This window comes from Uranotaenia lowii, chromosome 1, assembly GCF_029784155.1.
Source record: "Uranotaenia lowii strain MFRU-FL chromosome 1, ASM2978415v1, whole genome shotgun sequence".
Lineage (NCBI taxonomy): Eukaryota > Metazoa > Arthropoda > Insecta > Diptera > Culicidae > Uranotaenia > Uranotaenia lowii.
The window spans coordinates 67,297,094-67,314,094 of NC_073691.1; the positions used below are offsets into that span (position 1 = coordinate 67,297,094).

Genomic DNA, 17,001 nt, shown 5'->3' on the forward strand with positions numbered 1-17,001 from the left:
GAGAAGGCTAAGTTCGATAAACTTGGCTGGATGAGCCGAAACGATTCACGAGCTGTTACTCGGATGCGGCTTGAGAAGGCTAAGTTCTATGAACTAGGCTGGAAGAGCCGGAACAATAGTCGAGCTAGAAAGCGCTGGATGGAACACGTTGTTGTTTAGCACAGTACTATGCTCTACACTGGGCCGGATGAATCCGAAAAGGTCTCACTGAAAACTAGCTGTTTACGTGCCACTGTCTGGTTATCGTTCGTTTGTTTCACTGCACTTGGTTCGGCAATAGTTTTAGCTTAGGTTAGGTAGTTTTTTTCAATTGTAGTTTAAATAGGTAGATATAGTTTTAATCACGAAGAATAGAAATAAAGCTATCTGTTTGACTCTTCTTGAATGGGTGGTGTAAGTTTTTTCCCGGAACTCGTAGCTGTCAAACGGGAAAGCGTCGCGGCTGGCCGCTGAACTGCAGTTTATTAGGATATATTGACAGTTTTACACGAACACCACCTTAGCAGGAGGCCTCAGCCCTAACCTCAAACCATGGGAGAACAGAATCAATTTTTGAAAAGGGCGCACGATAAACGCGATTTGGCGGTACTAATATCGACAAATTCGCCCTGTGGAAAAGCGACACACAGATGCTCGTGTTTTGATTTTTTTGGGTGTTCAGGGCTGCCAAGTGCATTGATATTTGGAAAATATTTTTATTGAAAAACGTTTTCATGAGTACTGAAAATTTGCAACTTTCCCGTAGATTTCTACTAGAATATGAAATTAAACGCAACATTTATCTGAACTGAATAACAACTGTCTGTATCGCACACTTAAACGATGTAGCGAATTATGAGAAAATATTATTAATAAACAGAGCATGCAGGCTATTATTTTCATAGTACGTGGCTTTCATTCATTTACTTTTTATTGTAACAGTGAATGATTTTGCATTCGTTTAAAAGTAAGAAATAACTCTTTTTAATTTACCGAGAAGTACATGAAAAATATTTCAGGTGATTTAAATTCACCTTGAAAAATCATTAGCGAAAGATGGCTTATCTTCATCTATTTAAAGACGCCCCCTAATGAATTCAAACGTTTAGCTGTTGATTTTAAAAAAAATAATCAATTCAGAAATATTACAATTAGTTCAAAACAAACAAATACTGATTTTAGTAACGCACCTAGCATCACTGGTGAGGCCGTTAGCTCATCAAAGTTTGAGGTTATGGCTGAGGCCAATTTTTCGCCAATACTATCGCCCGTATATACCCTTATAGTATTTGGCGTCGAAAATGTCGCGCCGCTTCAAAGTTGGCAGTGCTCCCAGTTGCCAACACATACACTGAACCAAATCTGGCCATAAAATTTTAATAAATATTTTTTCTATAAATTTAAGCAGTTTAAACTTCGAACCTAATCTGGCAATTTATTTGTCGTCATAAATGATGATCCTATAGGATCATTCCAACAAATTTTAAGTGAAATAGTCCATCCGCTGTAAGCGATATAAAAAAAATGAAATTTCTTCTAGAAACGAATATTATATTTGAATAAAAAATATTTTTCTTTCTAAGAATCATTGAACCAATCCAATCTTCGAAGTTCAAAAATTGAGATCAACTGTAACAATAACAAAGCGAACCAGCGCGCGTCCTTCTCGTATGAAAATACCTGATTCATTTCTTGTTTCGACCACTAAATTTCATTGAACAGACTTTTCATTGAACAGGCTTCTCGTTTGAAGCGTTTGTAGGGGAAAAGGGGGCTAATGCGTTTAGCCAGTCGAACCGCTGCTAACGCCTTGCTCTTTTCATTGAGTTCCCTGTCAGCAGTCAGACAGAACAGGTCGGTTTTGCACAGTTGCCGTGGTCGTTTCCGTCGTCATCCAGGTAGTTGGACTTTATTGATCCACAGTTCTCGATATAATTTTGTGCTAAGTTAAAAGTTAAGGTGGTTATCATTTGGTAAGAGAGTTTTTGTCTTCATTGAATTTGATAGGGGTGCTGCAGAAATTTTTGTTAATAATAATTTGATCGTGATCTGAAGTGTGACAAGCTTTTAATCCAAAAATGTGTGTCGGCTAATGTGCCTCAATTTTATACCTACTAATTGAATAGTTTAAGTTGTAGTCTTCAATGCAGTTATTTCGTAAGAATTCATGTAGTAACATTAGTAGATAAAAGTTAATGAAAGTTGGGGTAGAAGAAAGTCTTCTAAAAACTCCGAACACGAAACAAGTGCAATGTCAGCACTTGCCAGCTCATAGAGCTCCAAAAGCGTGAAGAAATTAATCAGTGCAAATTAAGTCGTGCTTTTGGAACGAAGAGGGGTAGTTGGGGCCTGCCATTCTGCACTGTGAATTGATTCCAATTTATTTCTATACGCTTTCCATTCCGGTCTACAGAAGCTACAAGAAAAATTGGTATAAAGAACGTGTGCGGCGTAGGAACGGGTAACTTAAATCGGTTCCGGACCCCCCAAGAAAATCTTAAGGCAGGCGATTGTTGCAACCATTTTCGTGTGTTGGTTTAGAGTTCAGTGTTCAGTGGTTGTGTGAATGAGAAAGCCCCCGAAAATAAAGGAAAACTTCAAGGTTGAAGACACAACAACGGAGCTGGTGAAGAGTTGTTTTACAGTTGGACGACAGTGTATCAACTAGGCCGCGAGCACAATTTTGTTCATCGAAACCAAATGGCTCCCAACTTGAGTAAACTGGCCGGCAACCAGAACGTGGCCATTGCCATCGCTGGATGTACTGCCGCCACCTGGATCATTCTTTACGGCAAGCAAATCCACAATGCCCGGTGAGTGATGGTTTTCCTATCAGTTTTATTAGCTCTTACATATGTATTTTATTTAGGTAGGTATATTGAAATCGAATCACACTGTCGTCAACACCACTCTTTGACTGGAGCTCGGTGGAACTTGACGGTGACCGGATTGAAGATATTGCGTAATTCAACCGTGTCAGCTCAAAGATATGAAATGTGATGGTGTGGTTTGGTTACCTTTCAGCTTTTGGCAAGTAAGGGTATCGATGCTAAATAATTGCGATAACACACAATTTCCGATGATTTTCAATTTAAGGTTTTCGCAGTTAAATTCAAACGTTCATCCGTACCCTACAAGTTTGATATTTGTTTTTCCGTTCATTCTCGTTTCAATTTTCTTTTCTTTTTATAAAAATGTTTATAATTCAAAGAAATTTATAGAAAAGTGCTAGTTCCAATCTTTAAATCTAAAAAAAAATAGCTTAATTTTCCTGGATTCATCAACTATCCAAACTTAAGAATTGTAGAATCGTTTATTATATAAAATATCTTTCAATTATGCTGAATTTGGCTTGAAACACTCTTAAATTCTTTACACTCGTAGCTTCGTTGTTTATTTTATGTGCGTAGTGGTGAATAATACCTCACCGCATGCGTACCAGTTTTGGTGTAATATAGGGTTACCATATCCCGCAACACCAAAAAGAGTACATTGAGATCATTTATTCAAAAAATCAGGAGAAAAGTTGAACAGTAGAATCCCACTTATCCGAACTTCAGTTTTCTGAGCACCCGCGTTATCCTAGCCATCAGGTTGACACAAGATCCATATATTTATCAAGCTTTGCGCCCGGGTGGTATGCAAAACGATGTACAATAGAACCCGGCTTACTTGTAGGGGAGGAACCACCTCGGATAAGTGAAACCTCAGGTTGAACGGAATACATTCATAAACCCTATCCTTTTTCTCTGGTATTGAATATCATTCAGGCACAAAACTCGATTCTGACATGGTTTTATTTTTCTATTTAATAGACGTTTCTGGCAAGTTTAGCTTTTGAACACATTTTTAAATGGATTTTGTATTAAAATGGTGACTCGGATAACGCGTAAGCTCAGATAACCAGAGTTCGAATAAACAGGGTTCTACTGTACATATTTCGTGCTATCTGAGATATTTAAATTTTACCAAATACTGTTAATGTCTTGGAGATTATGTGACTTACATGACAATAACAAATTTTCTTTTAAAATATTGTTGTATTATACCTAAATTTTGTGCATATTGATTACCGTTTGCATTTTCAAAGGCGCTTATCACGCTCATTGTGCATAACGATTAGGAATTTTCGAAGCTAAATATAGAAAGACACGTCGATGCTGATAAAATGTACTTTACCGATGGATCATTTATAGAGGAATCAACGGGATTTGGAGTGTTCAATGAAATCTTTAGCGCCTCTTACAGTCTCCAGTCACCATGTTCTGTGTACATCGCAGAATTAGCTGCCATTCATTGCGCTCTGGATAGTATCGCCACACGACCTATTGAACACTACTATATTATAACCGATAGTCTCAGCTCAGTTGAAGCAATCCGCTCTATAAGACCAGGAAAGTTCACGCCGTACTTCCTCGAAAAGATACGTGATATATTGACCACTTTATCAAGACGTTGCTTTTCCATCACCTTTGTCTGGGTCCCCTCACATTGCTCGATAGCAGGCAATGAGAGGGCAGATTTCCTTGCAAAAGTGGATGCGATGGAAGGCAACATTTATCAGCGTGAAATCGTATTCAACGAATTCTACTTCTTGGCACGGAGAAACTCTCTTATCAACTGGCAGCGCAGATGGGACGAGGATGAGAAGGGTCGGTGGCTTCACTCGATTATCCCAAAGGTAAGCCTTAAACCCTGGTTTAATAGATTGAACCTGAGTCGGGATTTTATTCGTATATTTTCCCGTCTCTTGTCCAATCATTGTTCCTTGAATGCGGTACTCTATCGTATAAACATTGCTGGCAGCAATTTATGCGGTTGGGGCCTAGGTTACCATGACATCGAGCATATTGTTTGGTCATGTGAGGACCACCTTGTCGCCAGAGCGAACTTCATTAGATTCCCTTCGGGCCCGAGGAAAGCCACCCAATGTTCCAGTGTGGGATGTGTTAGCTGTGATGGACTTGGATTATATTTTTGAAATATACCTTTTCCTTAAAACTATTGATCTTCATCTATAATTCTTTTTATTTTTATGTTTCCCTATCTATCTTCTTTTTTCTTAACACAGTGAACTAGATATAAACACAGTATTGTAATCAAACAATACGAGTTTGGCTCCTTAAAGCCTTAAGGTATGAGCCGTTTCATATAAAGAATTTACAAAAAAAAGCATATTGTAAGCTTCAAAATGGAAAATATTGCAGAAGGAAACATCTAAAAGTCCTAATAAATTTTTTCACACGCAAATTTCGAGTTCAGTAAAATATTGAATGGATAAATCATCTTTTCTCGTAACTATTTTCTTATTCGAGTTTTGGAATGATTCCAAGCTCTTAATTCAAAATATTTCATTCTGAAATCCATTGGTTCAACACTAACTTAAGTTCCATAACACTAATCACTGAACTTTTTTATGCAAATGACGAAAAACGTAGATTTTTTTTCCTATGGAATGTATGAAGAATCTCACGATGTACGGTACCCTATAATTAAAATACTCTGGTAACTTGCAACAAATTTGTGTTGCTATAAAGTCCAAAACGCATAAAATCATCAATTGCAGTAATTTTTGTTTTTTTTTTTTGTAATGTATTTATTTGAAACTAGCTGACCCGGTGTGCTTTGCTACACCTTCCAAAAAATATTGAAATTGGACTTTTCCTTTATTTGCACAAATATTTGATTATTAAATGTTTCTTCTAAATAAAATTGCATTTTTTTTTATTTTGAAAACTTAATTAATATTCTTTAAAATCCTATTTATGACTCATGTTTTCTTTTCTTCATCAGTTTATGACTCTTACCAAAATAATTTTTTATATTTGGAATCTTTGCTGTCCCTTTTCAATGTGGAAGGTGGTTACAAACTCTTATAGAAAAATTTTTTGGAACAAAATAACATCACGGGAAACTCATTTTACCTGTTTGTACAAATTGTGAGAGTGACCCCTTCCCCCATTCCTAAATCCCTAATGAAAGGAAGGAGGGTCTCATAACATCAGAAAAACACTTCTTGTAGGTATACAAATACGATTCCATGTCATATATGACTCCATTCTCGATAAGTTATGCAAAAATGGGTGACCCTCTCCTTACTTTATATCTCCCCTCTGGCAAGAAAAGGGGGTCTCAAACCATCGAAGAAACATTGCCCGTACACAAATATGCTCCCATGCATTTTTTTTTCATTTCTTCGACGATATAGCAAAGAAAACTGTATGAGTGACCCTCTCCCACTTTTTATCATTCCATTGAATGGAGAGAGCGATGTTAAATCACCTGTGCTCGAATACCCTCTCATGCCAAATTTGGCTTCGTTTGCTTTATGAGTTGTCGAGTTATGCTATAAAATTAGTATCGGGGCCCCTTTTGCTACCTAGCCTCTATCTGGAAAGAGGGAATCAAGCATTCCGTGAATTCAAATACACTTCCATGTCAAATTCTGTTCCATTTGCTCGAGTGTATGATTGTTCCCATGTCATATGGCATATTCACAGAAACATTCCTTGAGATCAAATTTCGTACCATTTGCTGGGTAAGTTCGCGAGTGATGAAAAAAATTGAATGGGAGCACCCTCCTCCCTTAAGATTTTCCGACTGGAAGAACGGAGGTTTCTTAAAACATCATAGAAACATTTCTCGTAATGAAATACCTTCCCACGCCAAATTTGGTTCCATTTGTTTAATTAGTTTTCCAGTAATGCTGAAAATTGTAAAGGAGCGCCCTCCCCACTTTCTATCTCCTCACTGGAAGGAGAAATCAGTACCAAATATACTATTTATCGTACCCAAAAAACCCATGCCAAATTTGGTTTCATTACCATGATTAGTTCTCCAGTTATGTAAAAAATTGTAAGGTTAGCCCCTTCCCCCTTTGTATCTCCCCAATTGAAGGAGGGAGGGGTACCAAATATACTTAGAAACATTCTTCGTAACCAAGTAGCCACCTATGCCAACACAGTTAGAAAAATCCATGTAGCATTACATGCAAGTACATGGGTAGAAGGGAATCGGTCTTTTGCATGTGATGATACTGCATACTTCATGTAAAATCCCAGTAGCTCTCATCTGCTTTGTTTATTGGAAGTTTACATTTTATTACCCCAATTCAAAATTCTTATTGGATTGCAATGCTCGAAATAAGATAGGAAACACAAGTTTGACCAGGTATTCATACTTTATTAGCAGATTTTATGTTTGATATTTACACCTGTTAATAAGTCTTTGAAGTTCCCCCGGGAATTGGACAGCAGACTGTAGGATACAAACAAATTACTCCGTGCTAAGTCCTAAGCTGCATTAGCCCGCTGCTTTTGGCTCTTATGGTTTCTGAAAAAAAGATCATTCGATGTGAAAAGATTAGTGACGATTGGTTACAACTATTCAACACCGTCGTTTCACAAACATTTGGATGCATTTTAGATCAGAACTTACCTTGCTAGAATATTCTGCGAGCAGCAAACGGAATTCAATTCCTACGGGAATTGGAGCGAAACAACAAGTGTGTTGACAGCTTGGAGCACATGCAGTTTCATGTAAATGTCCTTTAGAACATGCATTCCTATTGAGTTTCTGCGTGTTTTGCTCGCATTTTCATGTAAATTTCATTATAGTTGCAAAGATGCTATAGTCTTTTCCATATTTTTTTCAGAAATGATGCGGAAACGTAAACTCACTTGTAAAGTAGGATTACATTTTTCTTTCTGTGAAGTTTATTACTTTACTTAGAGCAAACGCACCAATAAGTGAGTATAAGCGGCCCGGTTTTGCTCATTTCAGCGGACCGGTTTTGGGATACACACTCTTTCGTGCACCGGGCGGTAGCATAATTATTTTTAAATTTAGCATTGCACTGAGAAAACTTTTGAAGAAAATCTAAATTTAAATTAATACGTACCGAGTAAATTTTCGGAGTCGTCAGTTTTTTGCTCAAATTTCGATGAATGTTGGCCTTAAAAGGGCCTGGGGGGCCTGGGGGTGACGGGATAGCTGCTATCCGTATCGTGACGTCAAAGTCTACATCCTGGTTGAACATGCCATACAGAAGCAGCAAGGCCAAGCAGCTTCGAACACCAGCAATCGGGTCCGATGACGGATGCAGCAAGAACTTCCGAGCAGGATGTTTGCTTCGCTTGGCCTCGTCATCATATCTATAGGACATCGCTTTCAACCGGTGGTGGTTGTAAAGCGTTGAGTTTCCCTTACGGTGTTTCCAATTCCGTGTCACCCGTTTGCTGGATTGTGTTAAAAAACTTATTGAATTGTAGGACGACTTGATTGAATAAAATAAGTTCAGATAAGAATATATTTTCGAATTAAGCTCGATTTTGCTTTCAAAACGCCGGGCACTTATATTTCCTAACAAATGGTAGTTTTCGAGTCTATGGGAAATGCATTTTTATATATATAGATGGCTCATACCTTGAGCCTATAAGAAGCCAAACTAGTTTTGTATGTTTACAATTGTTTACTTAGGTCTAGATAATCACTTTTTTAAGAGAACAGAATATTGCCAGCAATATTTATACGATAGAGTACCGCGTTCAAAGAATAATGATTAGGCATGAGACGGGAAAATGTACGAATAAAATCTCGACTCAAAGAGATGAACCAGCTGAAAGCTAAAAATCTTATAATAAAGATATTAAAAAAAAAACTCGACTCAGGTCCAATCTATTAAACCAGAGCTTAAGGCTTACGCTTGGGATAATCGAGTGGAGCCACCGACCCAACTCATCAGAGTTTCTCCGAGCCAAGAAGTAGAATTCGTTGAATGATGTTGCCTTCCATCGCACCCACCTTTGCAAGGGAATCTGTCTTCTCATTGCCTAATATCGAGCAATGTGAAGGGACCCAGACAAAGGTGATGTATTTTTGGTTTTATTAGATCTAATTTTTACATTTTTTTCCTGTCAGTCCTGTTTTATCACTGTGTTTCATAGATTTAGGGGTCAAAAATACTATAAAAATGACATTTTTAATTTGAATGTTTTTATGGATGAAACTTTGATGCTAACAAACGCGTTATGCAAATCAATCAAATGTTAATGAAACAAATGAAAATACATACCATGAATCATTGTTACCTTTTCATAAAAACGAAACCTTACCATTTACTACTATACCTTATCTTTATACAGCTCAAATTTGCTTTGGCTACCACTTGTTCTTTGTGCTTCGAAAAACTCAGTTCTCTATCTATCTTTTACCGAGACGTATTCCAAGTAATGAAATAGCGCTACATTTCGATGCGTCAATTTTCAATCAATTGGTTTTACAACATTCTGAAAATCGGTACAATGCATTTTGCAGGGTCGAACATTCCTTCTGGTGACGAACAGGAAGAAATATTTTCAGATCATCTGCGTATATTAGCAGGCACACGTCGCGACGTGTCGTGCAGAACTTCGGGAAACTCGTTCATAACAGTGATGAAAAGAAGGGGTCCCAAGTGACTCCCTTGTAGTACACCACTGTTAACCGAGAATGCCTCACGTTCTGAATTTTTTCAATTAGGTAAGAGTGTATTCATTGAGGGCAGTTACCAGCAATACCATTCTTGCAAAGTACGGAGAGTAGTCAAATACATTCGACATGTCCTTGTATGTAGTATCGACTTGTAGTACTCGCATTATCCACTGTAAAGTACTCGGTTCAGTTCGCTCGTCTCTCTTCATGGAAACGGTCGTGTTTATCGTTGCTCCTCAACTGCGGTAAAAGTTAAAACCGTTTAAAAGTGTTGGTTTTTAGGCACCCGTTGCGCCATGGCCGGCGAAGGCCTTTCCTCGGTGCCAACAGATCCACAAATGCAAACGGATGACGGGAATCAACATCCCGAAGATCAACTTGATGAAGTCCACGAAGAATTAGTGAATCGTATCCGAAGCTACCCGGCCTCAGCTAAAGGGCCATTTGTAGTTTTTGTCCGCCAAGTTGAAAAACCCATAAACGTGATTCTCGTTGCCAAGGAGCTTCACAAGACTTACGAATCACTTTTAGAAACGAAACAAGTGCATTTTAGCAAACTGCGATTGCTTTTCGGTAATCGTCTTGAAGCAAATAGTGTGGTGCACAACGAAATGCTGACCAGATTATACCGTGTATATATTCCTAGCTTGAGTGTGGAAATATCTGGTGTTGTGAAGCAAGCTGACCTTGAATTCGGAACCGTGGTACTTGAAGGCAAAGGTGTTTTCAAAGACTCGAGAATTGCCCATGTGTCGGTGCTTGAATGCCACCAGCTAGTTGAATCACAGTGCAACGACGGGAGGAAAGTGTACGTTCCGTCGTTCTCTACACGAGTTACTTTCGCCGGTACTATTTTGCCAGACTTTCTGGAGGTAGGAAAAGTGCTAATTCCTGTGCGTATGTACACCCCGAAGCCCATGGTGTGTAAAAATTGCCAGCGATATGGCCACACACATCGTTACTGTGGCAATAAAGCTAAGTGTGGAAGATGTGGTTTACCGCATGAGGCTTCTCGCTGCCCCTCCCAAATAGATGCCTGTCTGCACTGCAAAGGCACTCACTCGTCTATTCGTGATTGCCCTGTATATAAAAAACGAGCACAAGCTTCGAAAGTGAATCTCATCCGAAGATCGAACATGAGTTACGCAGCAATTGTTCGATCATCTTTGCCAGATCTCCATGGATCTAACCAATTTGCTGTTCTGAGTGACACCAACGATGACCAAGAAACAGCAAACCAAACTGACACGCACTGTGTCTCAAGATCGGAAACACAGCGGAATCGACAGAAACCATCTTCTCTCCCTATAAGAACTGCTACAAAGCGGGTTAGAGAGAGTAAGAATATATCAACGGTCGAGGAGTCTACAGTCAGCCAGAAAACCTTGGATCAACCACATCAATCTCGAAGCCCATGTACTACAGGAATCCCAATTCGAAAGCCGACACCACCGATGTCGAAGCAGTCGACGACGCCACTCATCAACTACGAAAAAACGGTCACCGATCTCATCATTCTAGTTTCTCTTGTTTTCAACTTGGACGATCACTGGACAGAAATGCTGCTTCAACTGAAACCCATTTTAAGCTCAATTTTGGCAAAGCTTATTGAAACCCGGCCGCTTTTGCGGAATTTTTTGCCAAATATTTGAAATATTATTGTTTTAGTTTTAAGTGAAGTGCGGCGCTTTTATGGTTAATTACCGAGTGTGCCTTGTAGAAAATAGATTGGTGTTTAATAAAAAAAAAAAAAAGTACTCGGTACAAACTCACCGAGATTTGCCAATCTACAAAATTTATATGGTCGGTTTTTAAAATTCGATCATGGTTTTTTTTCCATTCGTCCATTGTCATCCTAGTATTTAGTTATGAAATAAATCATTAATTGAAGCATAGTCACGTAGTGTAGTAAACTTGATCAATAGACAAATCCATCCTTTTGTTTGATTTTAAAATTTAAATACTCTTACTAAAACCTTCGATTGTAGGTAAGTCACTAAGTTTCAACTAGGACTCAAATCGGTCGAACAATAGTTATCATCGAGAGCTCAAAGGTCAATAACTTCACTCACGCTACCGGTGTAGATTGATTAAAATTTCTTCGGTCGCGTAATCGAATGCGGATCTGAAAACGAGCCTGGCGGTAGACAACGACTGGGTCCGATCCGGCTAGTGGTTGATTTCTTCTTTTGTTTTATTTACATGCAAATCAATAATAATTTCCATTCCCTACTTTTGGAATTTGTGTTAGTGTTTCGATAGTAGACTTATGCATTCGTTTCTGTCCTTTCTTTATTCCTGCAGCAAACAACGACCCGAAGACGAAATCCAGTACATTATCAGCGACAAGAAGGAAAAACGCGCCACCAGAGCTCACGTGAACTCAGTTTTCTTCAAACAGCTGCGAACACTGCTGAGTAAGTTATTTTTTCATTCTTTAATTTTTAATTTTAGCTTTATCTTTTACTAGCTGACCCGGTGTGCTTTGCTAAACCTTCCAAAAATCAATGAAAATTGTGAATATTATTTAATATTGGATTTGTTTTTTAAGTAGAGGGCCGCAATTTGCGTTTTAATTTGCTATACAAAAACGATCAATCTTTATTTTCTAAAACGGTATTTTTCAATTTTCAAAAACTGATCTTAAATTTATTTTTAAATCACTGTTTCAAATCTGAACTTTTAACTTTTTTCTTTATTAATCTTTTCGTTAAGCCAAAAGTTGAGGTATTATTCGTAATGAATTCCCCTTCTCCTTCTTCCAGGGTGAGGAGGGGTCTTGAACTATTGTAGAGGAAAAAATCTTTACTGAATAACGTAAAATGCCACTTATGGCACTGAAAGAAGGTAGACATCCCAAATTATCATAGAAGACTCCCTTTTTCTCCTTATCAGCCTCTCATTGCAAGGGGGAGGGGTCTGAATTATTCCTTGAATCTTTTTTTGTACCCAAAAACCCTTCCATGCCAAATTCAGTTCCATTTACTCGATTTTTATGCACAAAATCAGGATGGCCACTCAAGTTCAATTTTTCATTTTCCGTATATTTCCCGATCTTATCCCGCATGATCTCACAAAATTTACGATTCTCAAAAACAAAACAAAAAATCAGTATCAAAAGCTTTATTCAACTCAATACAGTGTGATTTTTAAAGGTTAAAATTTAACTAATTTTTGTTTGCAGTTAGAAGCGAATCACAACAACATTAACCAAACGTGTTTCGCCGAGCTTAAGCTCAGTTACCTGAAAAAGTTTGGTGAGAGCTTACAAATGATGTTGATTTACGAATTGAACTTCAGCGATTGACGTCAATACCTTTACTCTTTTTGTCGTTTCATTTTATTTCGCTGAACGATGATGCTGTAGTATTAGGGACTTTTCACAAACAAAAAACTGCCATCGACTTCTTACGAGAAATGCAGATGGGTACTGATGTGAGCCATTCGAAGCTAAGGGTTTGAATTCAGTAACTAATGTGTGAAGTAATTATATTAATTTCAAAAATTCAAAGTTTTAGAAAAATGTGATTAAACAAGAACAACATGAAATTATATGTTTGAAAATCATTGCAAATAGATTGGCTATAATGATTATTTGCCACATTGCTGCAAAAAACATGACTAGATTTATCGATTTTCTTTTCAATCAACTAGCACCCACATCAATATAATATTAGCAATTATGCCGATTATTGAATGCTATCTACCACCTCATTCAAAGGTTAATTGAAATATTGAGTTTAACGAGACATGCGGACTTAGGCCTTCCTTCCTTATGATTGGAAACAAATCGTCCCTCTTCTCTAGTGTGGCAACTAAATCGAGTGATTTTTTATCTTATCAGATTACAGCCCCCTAAAATATCACGTTCCCGGTGAATGGTCGAGCAGCTCAAAAATTATCAACGAGCTGATTCAGCTGTGCTATGGCCACTTCTGTGAACGTGAAGACTGCAGACTTAAAACTGGTTTTCAAATCGGTCAGTGTGACTAAATGCGGCCAGAATAGCGAGCGAATGCGAACTTTGATCTCTTATTTAGGAAATGATTCCTTCGCTGGGTAACGCGAGAGCTGAAAGTTGATGAAAACCGATAGGGAGTCCAGATCTGAATGTCACATAGAAGTGTCATCATTCCATTGAGATATGCTGTAACGATTCAGCAACGACAACAATGACTGTCGATTTACTAAGCTCCTCGCACATTGAAGTATGTATATTGATGGGCAATTCAAATGATTTGCTTAAAGATCATAAAACAGAATAAAGCAGAAAATTATTTGATAAGTCGAAATTCAATCTTTCCTACCAGAAAAAAAAAGAGAAAGGTTTCGGAAAACTTAATCGACTTCTGTTCCAACTCGTTAATGTTTGCGTTCCGAAAGACTGATTCGGTGTTAGACTGACCATCTCCAAGCTGCCTCCAAGTTGTTTTGATGGACATTTGGACCCGATTGGAAAAATCTCTTTCGCGTCGATTACATCACTAATGCAACTGAATGAACTAAAAAACGAATGCCATATCGGCGCATCAATTAACAGCTTGCCTATCGTTGGGTCTCTAGGACGTGATGATTCTCAATGATTTCTTATATGATAGAATGTTTAATCTTTATGTCGATTTACTCAAGTAATAAGTTTTTTCCTATACGAAGAGATATTTGTTTAAAAAATATATTTTTTGCAAATTTTAACACAGTTTCAGTAAACACTTTTTCTCTTAATTGTATGGGCGACACGTCCTCCGATATAAAACGGCTATTAAGTCACACGTTCCACTACAACAGAACTTTGAGGCGGCGCAAAACCGGCACCTGATCGGCGAACGAAAGCGAAGCTGATGTATCATGTTTGGTGGAAAGAGGTAACAGAGACAAGATTTGTTGGTAAACCTATATACAACCATAAACCGATTTTCGCTATCTCTACCTGTCTGTGGAAAATAATACTTTGGTAGCATGCAACCAACTCATTCGATCCGATCTTGAACTCAGAGATGGATGCAGGTTCATGGGCGACCTTGAACACCATGGTGATACTTTTTTCTCAACGGCAGGCAGCAGTAAATTTCTGTACTGGTAGCGTGAATATTATATATGACCCATTCCAGCGTGACGTCACAACGTTTGCAAAACAATTTTTTGGTATATTGTGTTTATGTAAATTTTGTAGATCATAGCGGACATTGAAAAAATTATCTACACCTCTAAGTTCAAAATTTAAATCGCTAAAATTGATAAGCAAAAGAAATCGTCACAATGCGCCACTTTTTCCACTTTTCTGATATTTTTAACAAGATCGTATTTTTCTTCTCTTCTATTGGATCGAACTTTATGAAAATTTTAGAAAACTGCCAATTCTTTACAACCAACAAATCGCTATTTTAGATTTTTTTTTAAATTTCGATTTCAATTTATTTTAGAGCGATTTAGTTTCGTGACGTCACAACGCGCCATTTCTTTAAAACACGGTTTTGAAAAGCGTTGTGACGTCACGAAATAAAATAAAATAAATTATTTATCTTAATCTTTAGTAAATTAAGATTATTTTTTTAAATTAAAGTCTTAATTTACTAAAAATGCTTGAAAATTCAACAAATAATGTGATATGGTGAAGCAATAGATCCATTCATTCCCAAAAAAATAAGGTATATTTAATTCAAACCAATTTTAATGGAAAATTATTATTTAAAAAAAAACGAATACTAGAAAAACCTTATTCGTAAAGCATTGAAATGTGTCTCTGAATCTTTTTAAAATTCAATTGCAAAAAAAAGGAAAAACAAATGATAATTTCAAAAGCCTTCGATCTGTTGAAAGTTAGTTAATGGACACTAGAGTGCCCAAATCAGCCGACTTGTGGGCTTTAAAACAATCAAATTAGGAAAAAATCGGTTGATACAGACCAACATTATTAGCAGGGTGGCCAGCGGACCGGGAAAAACCGAGAAAAAATTGGACCGAGAAAACCAGGAAAAACATGGAATTTCAAATTAAAACCAGTAAAATTATTTATGGATTATTTTTCCCCATATAAAACTCTATTAGTGAAGTGATTAATACTGTTTATGAAGTCACATCAAACGCAATCGGTTTGGATGAGCTCCCAATAAAGTTTATTAAGTATTCTTCCTCTTGTTTTGAAACCATTGCTTCATCTTTTCAATGTAATAATTCGCACATCAACATTTCCCAACGCATGGAAAAAATCTAAGATCATTCCTTTTAGAAGAAAGCCCAATCTTTCAAATTTGAATATTTTACGACCCATTAGCATATGATGTGCTATTTCTAAGGTGCTCGAACGTTTACTTAAAAAAACAAATTGTGCTTCATTTAGAAAATAACTATCTCATCAATGAAAATCAGTCTGGCTATCGATTTGGTCACAGCACAAAAACAACAATGATTAAGATATGTGATGATACAAGATTCAATTGATGAAGGCAGTAATGTTATACTTGTTCTTCTTGATTACACAAAAGCATTTTATACTAGTTCTCATAAAAAAAGTGTTATAAACTTAATAGAAATTTTAATTTTCTACCATCAGCTGTTAAATTGATATTTTCTTACCTAGAGAACCGAAACAAGCAGTCTTATGTAACAATAAGTTGTCAAGATTTTCACCAGTAAGTTCCGGGTGCCTCAAGGCTCTGTTCTTGGACCTTTCTTGTTTAGCCTATACATAAATGATTCACCCAACGTTATTAAATATTGTACAATCCACATTTTTGCTGACGACATACATCTCTGGGACCGTTCAAATATTACGTAACGCACTTAGGGGGGGAGGGGGTTTGGCAATTTGTTATGCTGTGTTACGCAAAAACAGGGGGGGTGGGGCTGTTTTCAAATTTTGTTACGTAACGCTTGGTATTTTTTGTGATTACGCTTTCCTAACTTAATAGTTTCTTGTGTGTACTGTGTACATTATACACCGCTTGCTTAATATTCCAACAGTTATGATAATTTGTCAGCTTTTAATAAAACAGCCGCCTTAATTGTAGCGTTTTTTCCATGAAGAGTGTTCCAAAACTTAAATCGATTTTTCTCTTCATTGAATTTTATTAAATGGTAGAAATTTGAACAGGTCTAACACAATATATATTTATAGGAGACACTTTACTTTTGTTTTCAAATATTTTTCATTCAAGTCCAAATTTGTGCATTTTCTGAACAAAATAGCAGATTTTTTTTAATACAAGCTATCCATTGTGGTCAATCATATTCGCTATTTCGTCTCGCATGTAAATTGCATGAGGTTCAAATTCTGTTGTTTTAAAAATAATTTCTCTTGGTTCTGGTCGTTTGATTCATTGATTGTTAAAGTTTGATTTCAAAGGTTATGGAAAAATAGTGTAGGTAGCATAGATCTTTGATAACGGATAAAGTACATGGAAACTAAAAGTTGATAAGAAATCTATTCATTATCCTTTATTTAATCAAGTATAGATGTAGCTTTGAAATTCTGGTTTTAGGGATACAACGTTTTAAAAAAGATTCTACAATTATAAAAATTTCAAAAGATGGATTACAATGTTTTCTGACATC

General features: G+C 37.0%; 1 protein-coding gene across 4 annotated transcripts in view; it reads left to right on the forward strand.

Moving 5' to 3' along the window:
• The first annotated feature begins 1,811 nt into the window (after window positions 1–1,811).
• The window catches only part of LOC129751073 (ATP-binding cassette sub-family D member 3), a 39,005-nt gene continuing 23,815 nt past the window's right edge, over window positions 1,812–17,001 (forward strand). The window contains exons 1-3 of one of the 4 annotated variants that reach the window (XM_055746368.1): window positions 1,812–1,877; window positions 2,393–2,792; window positions 11,755–11,867. In XM_055746368.1, coding sequence (XP_055602343.1) covers window positions 2,680–2,792; window positions 11,755–11,867 — 226 coding nt within the window. In that variant the 5' untranslated portion in view covers window positions 1,812–1,877; window positions 2,393–2,679. Of the gene's footprint in view, window positions 2,793–11,754; window positions 11,868–17,001 lie in introns of all 4 variants that reach the window. The other 3 variants (XM_055746360.1, XM_055746371.1, XM_055746351.1) reach the window with 3 other exon arrangements.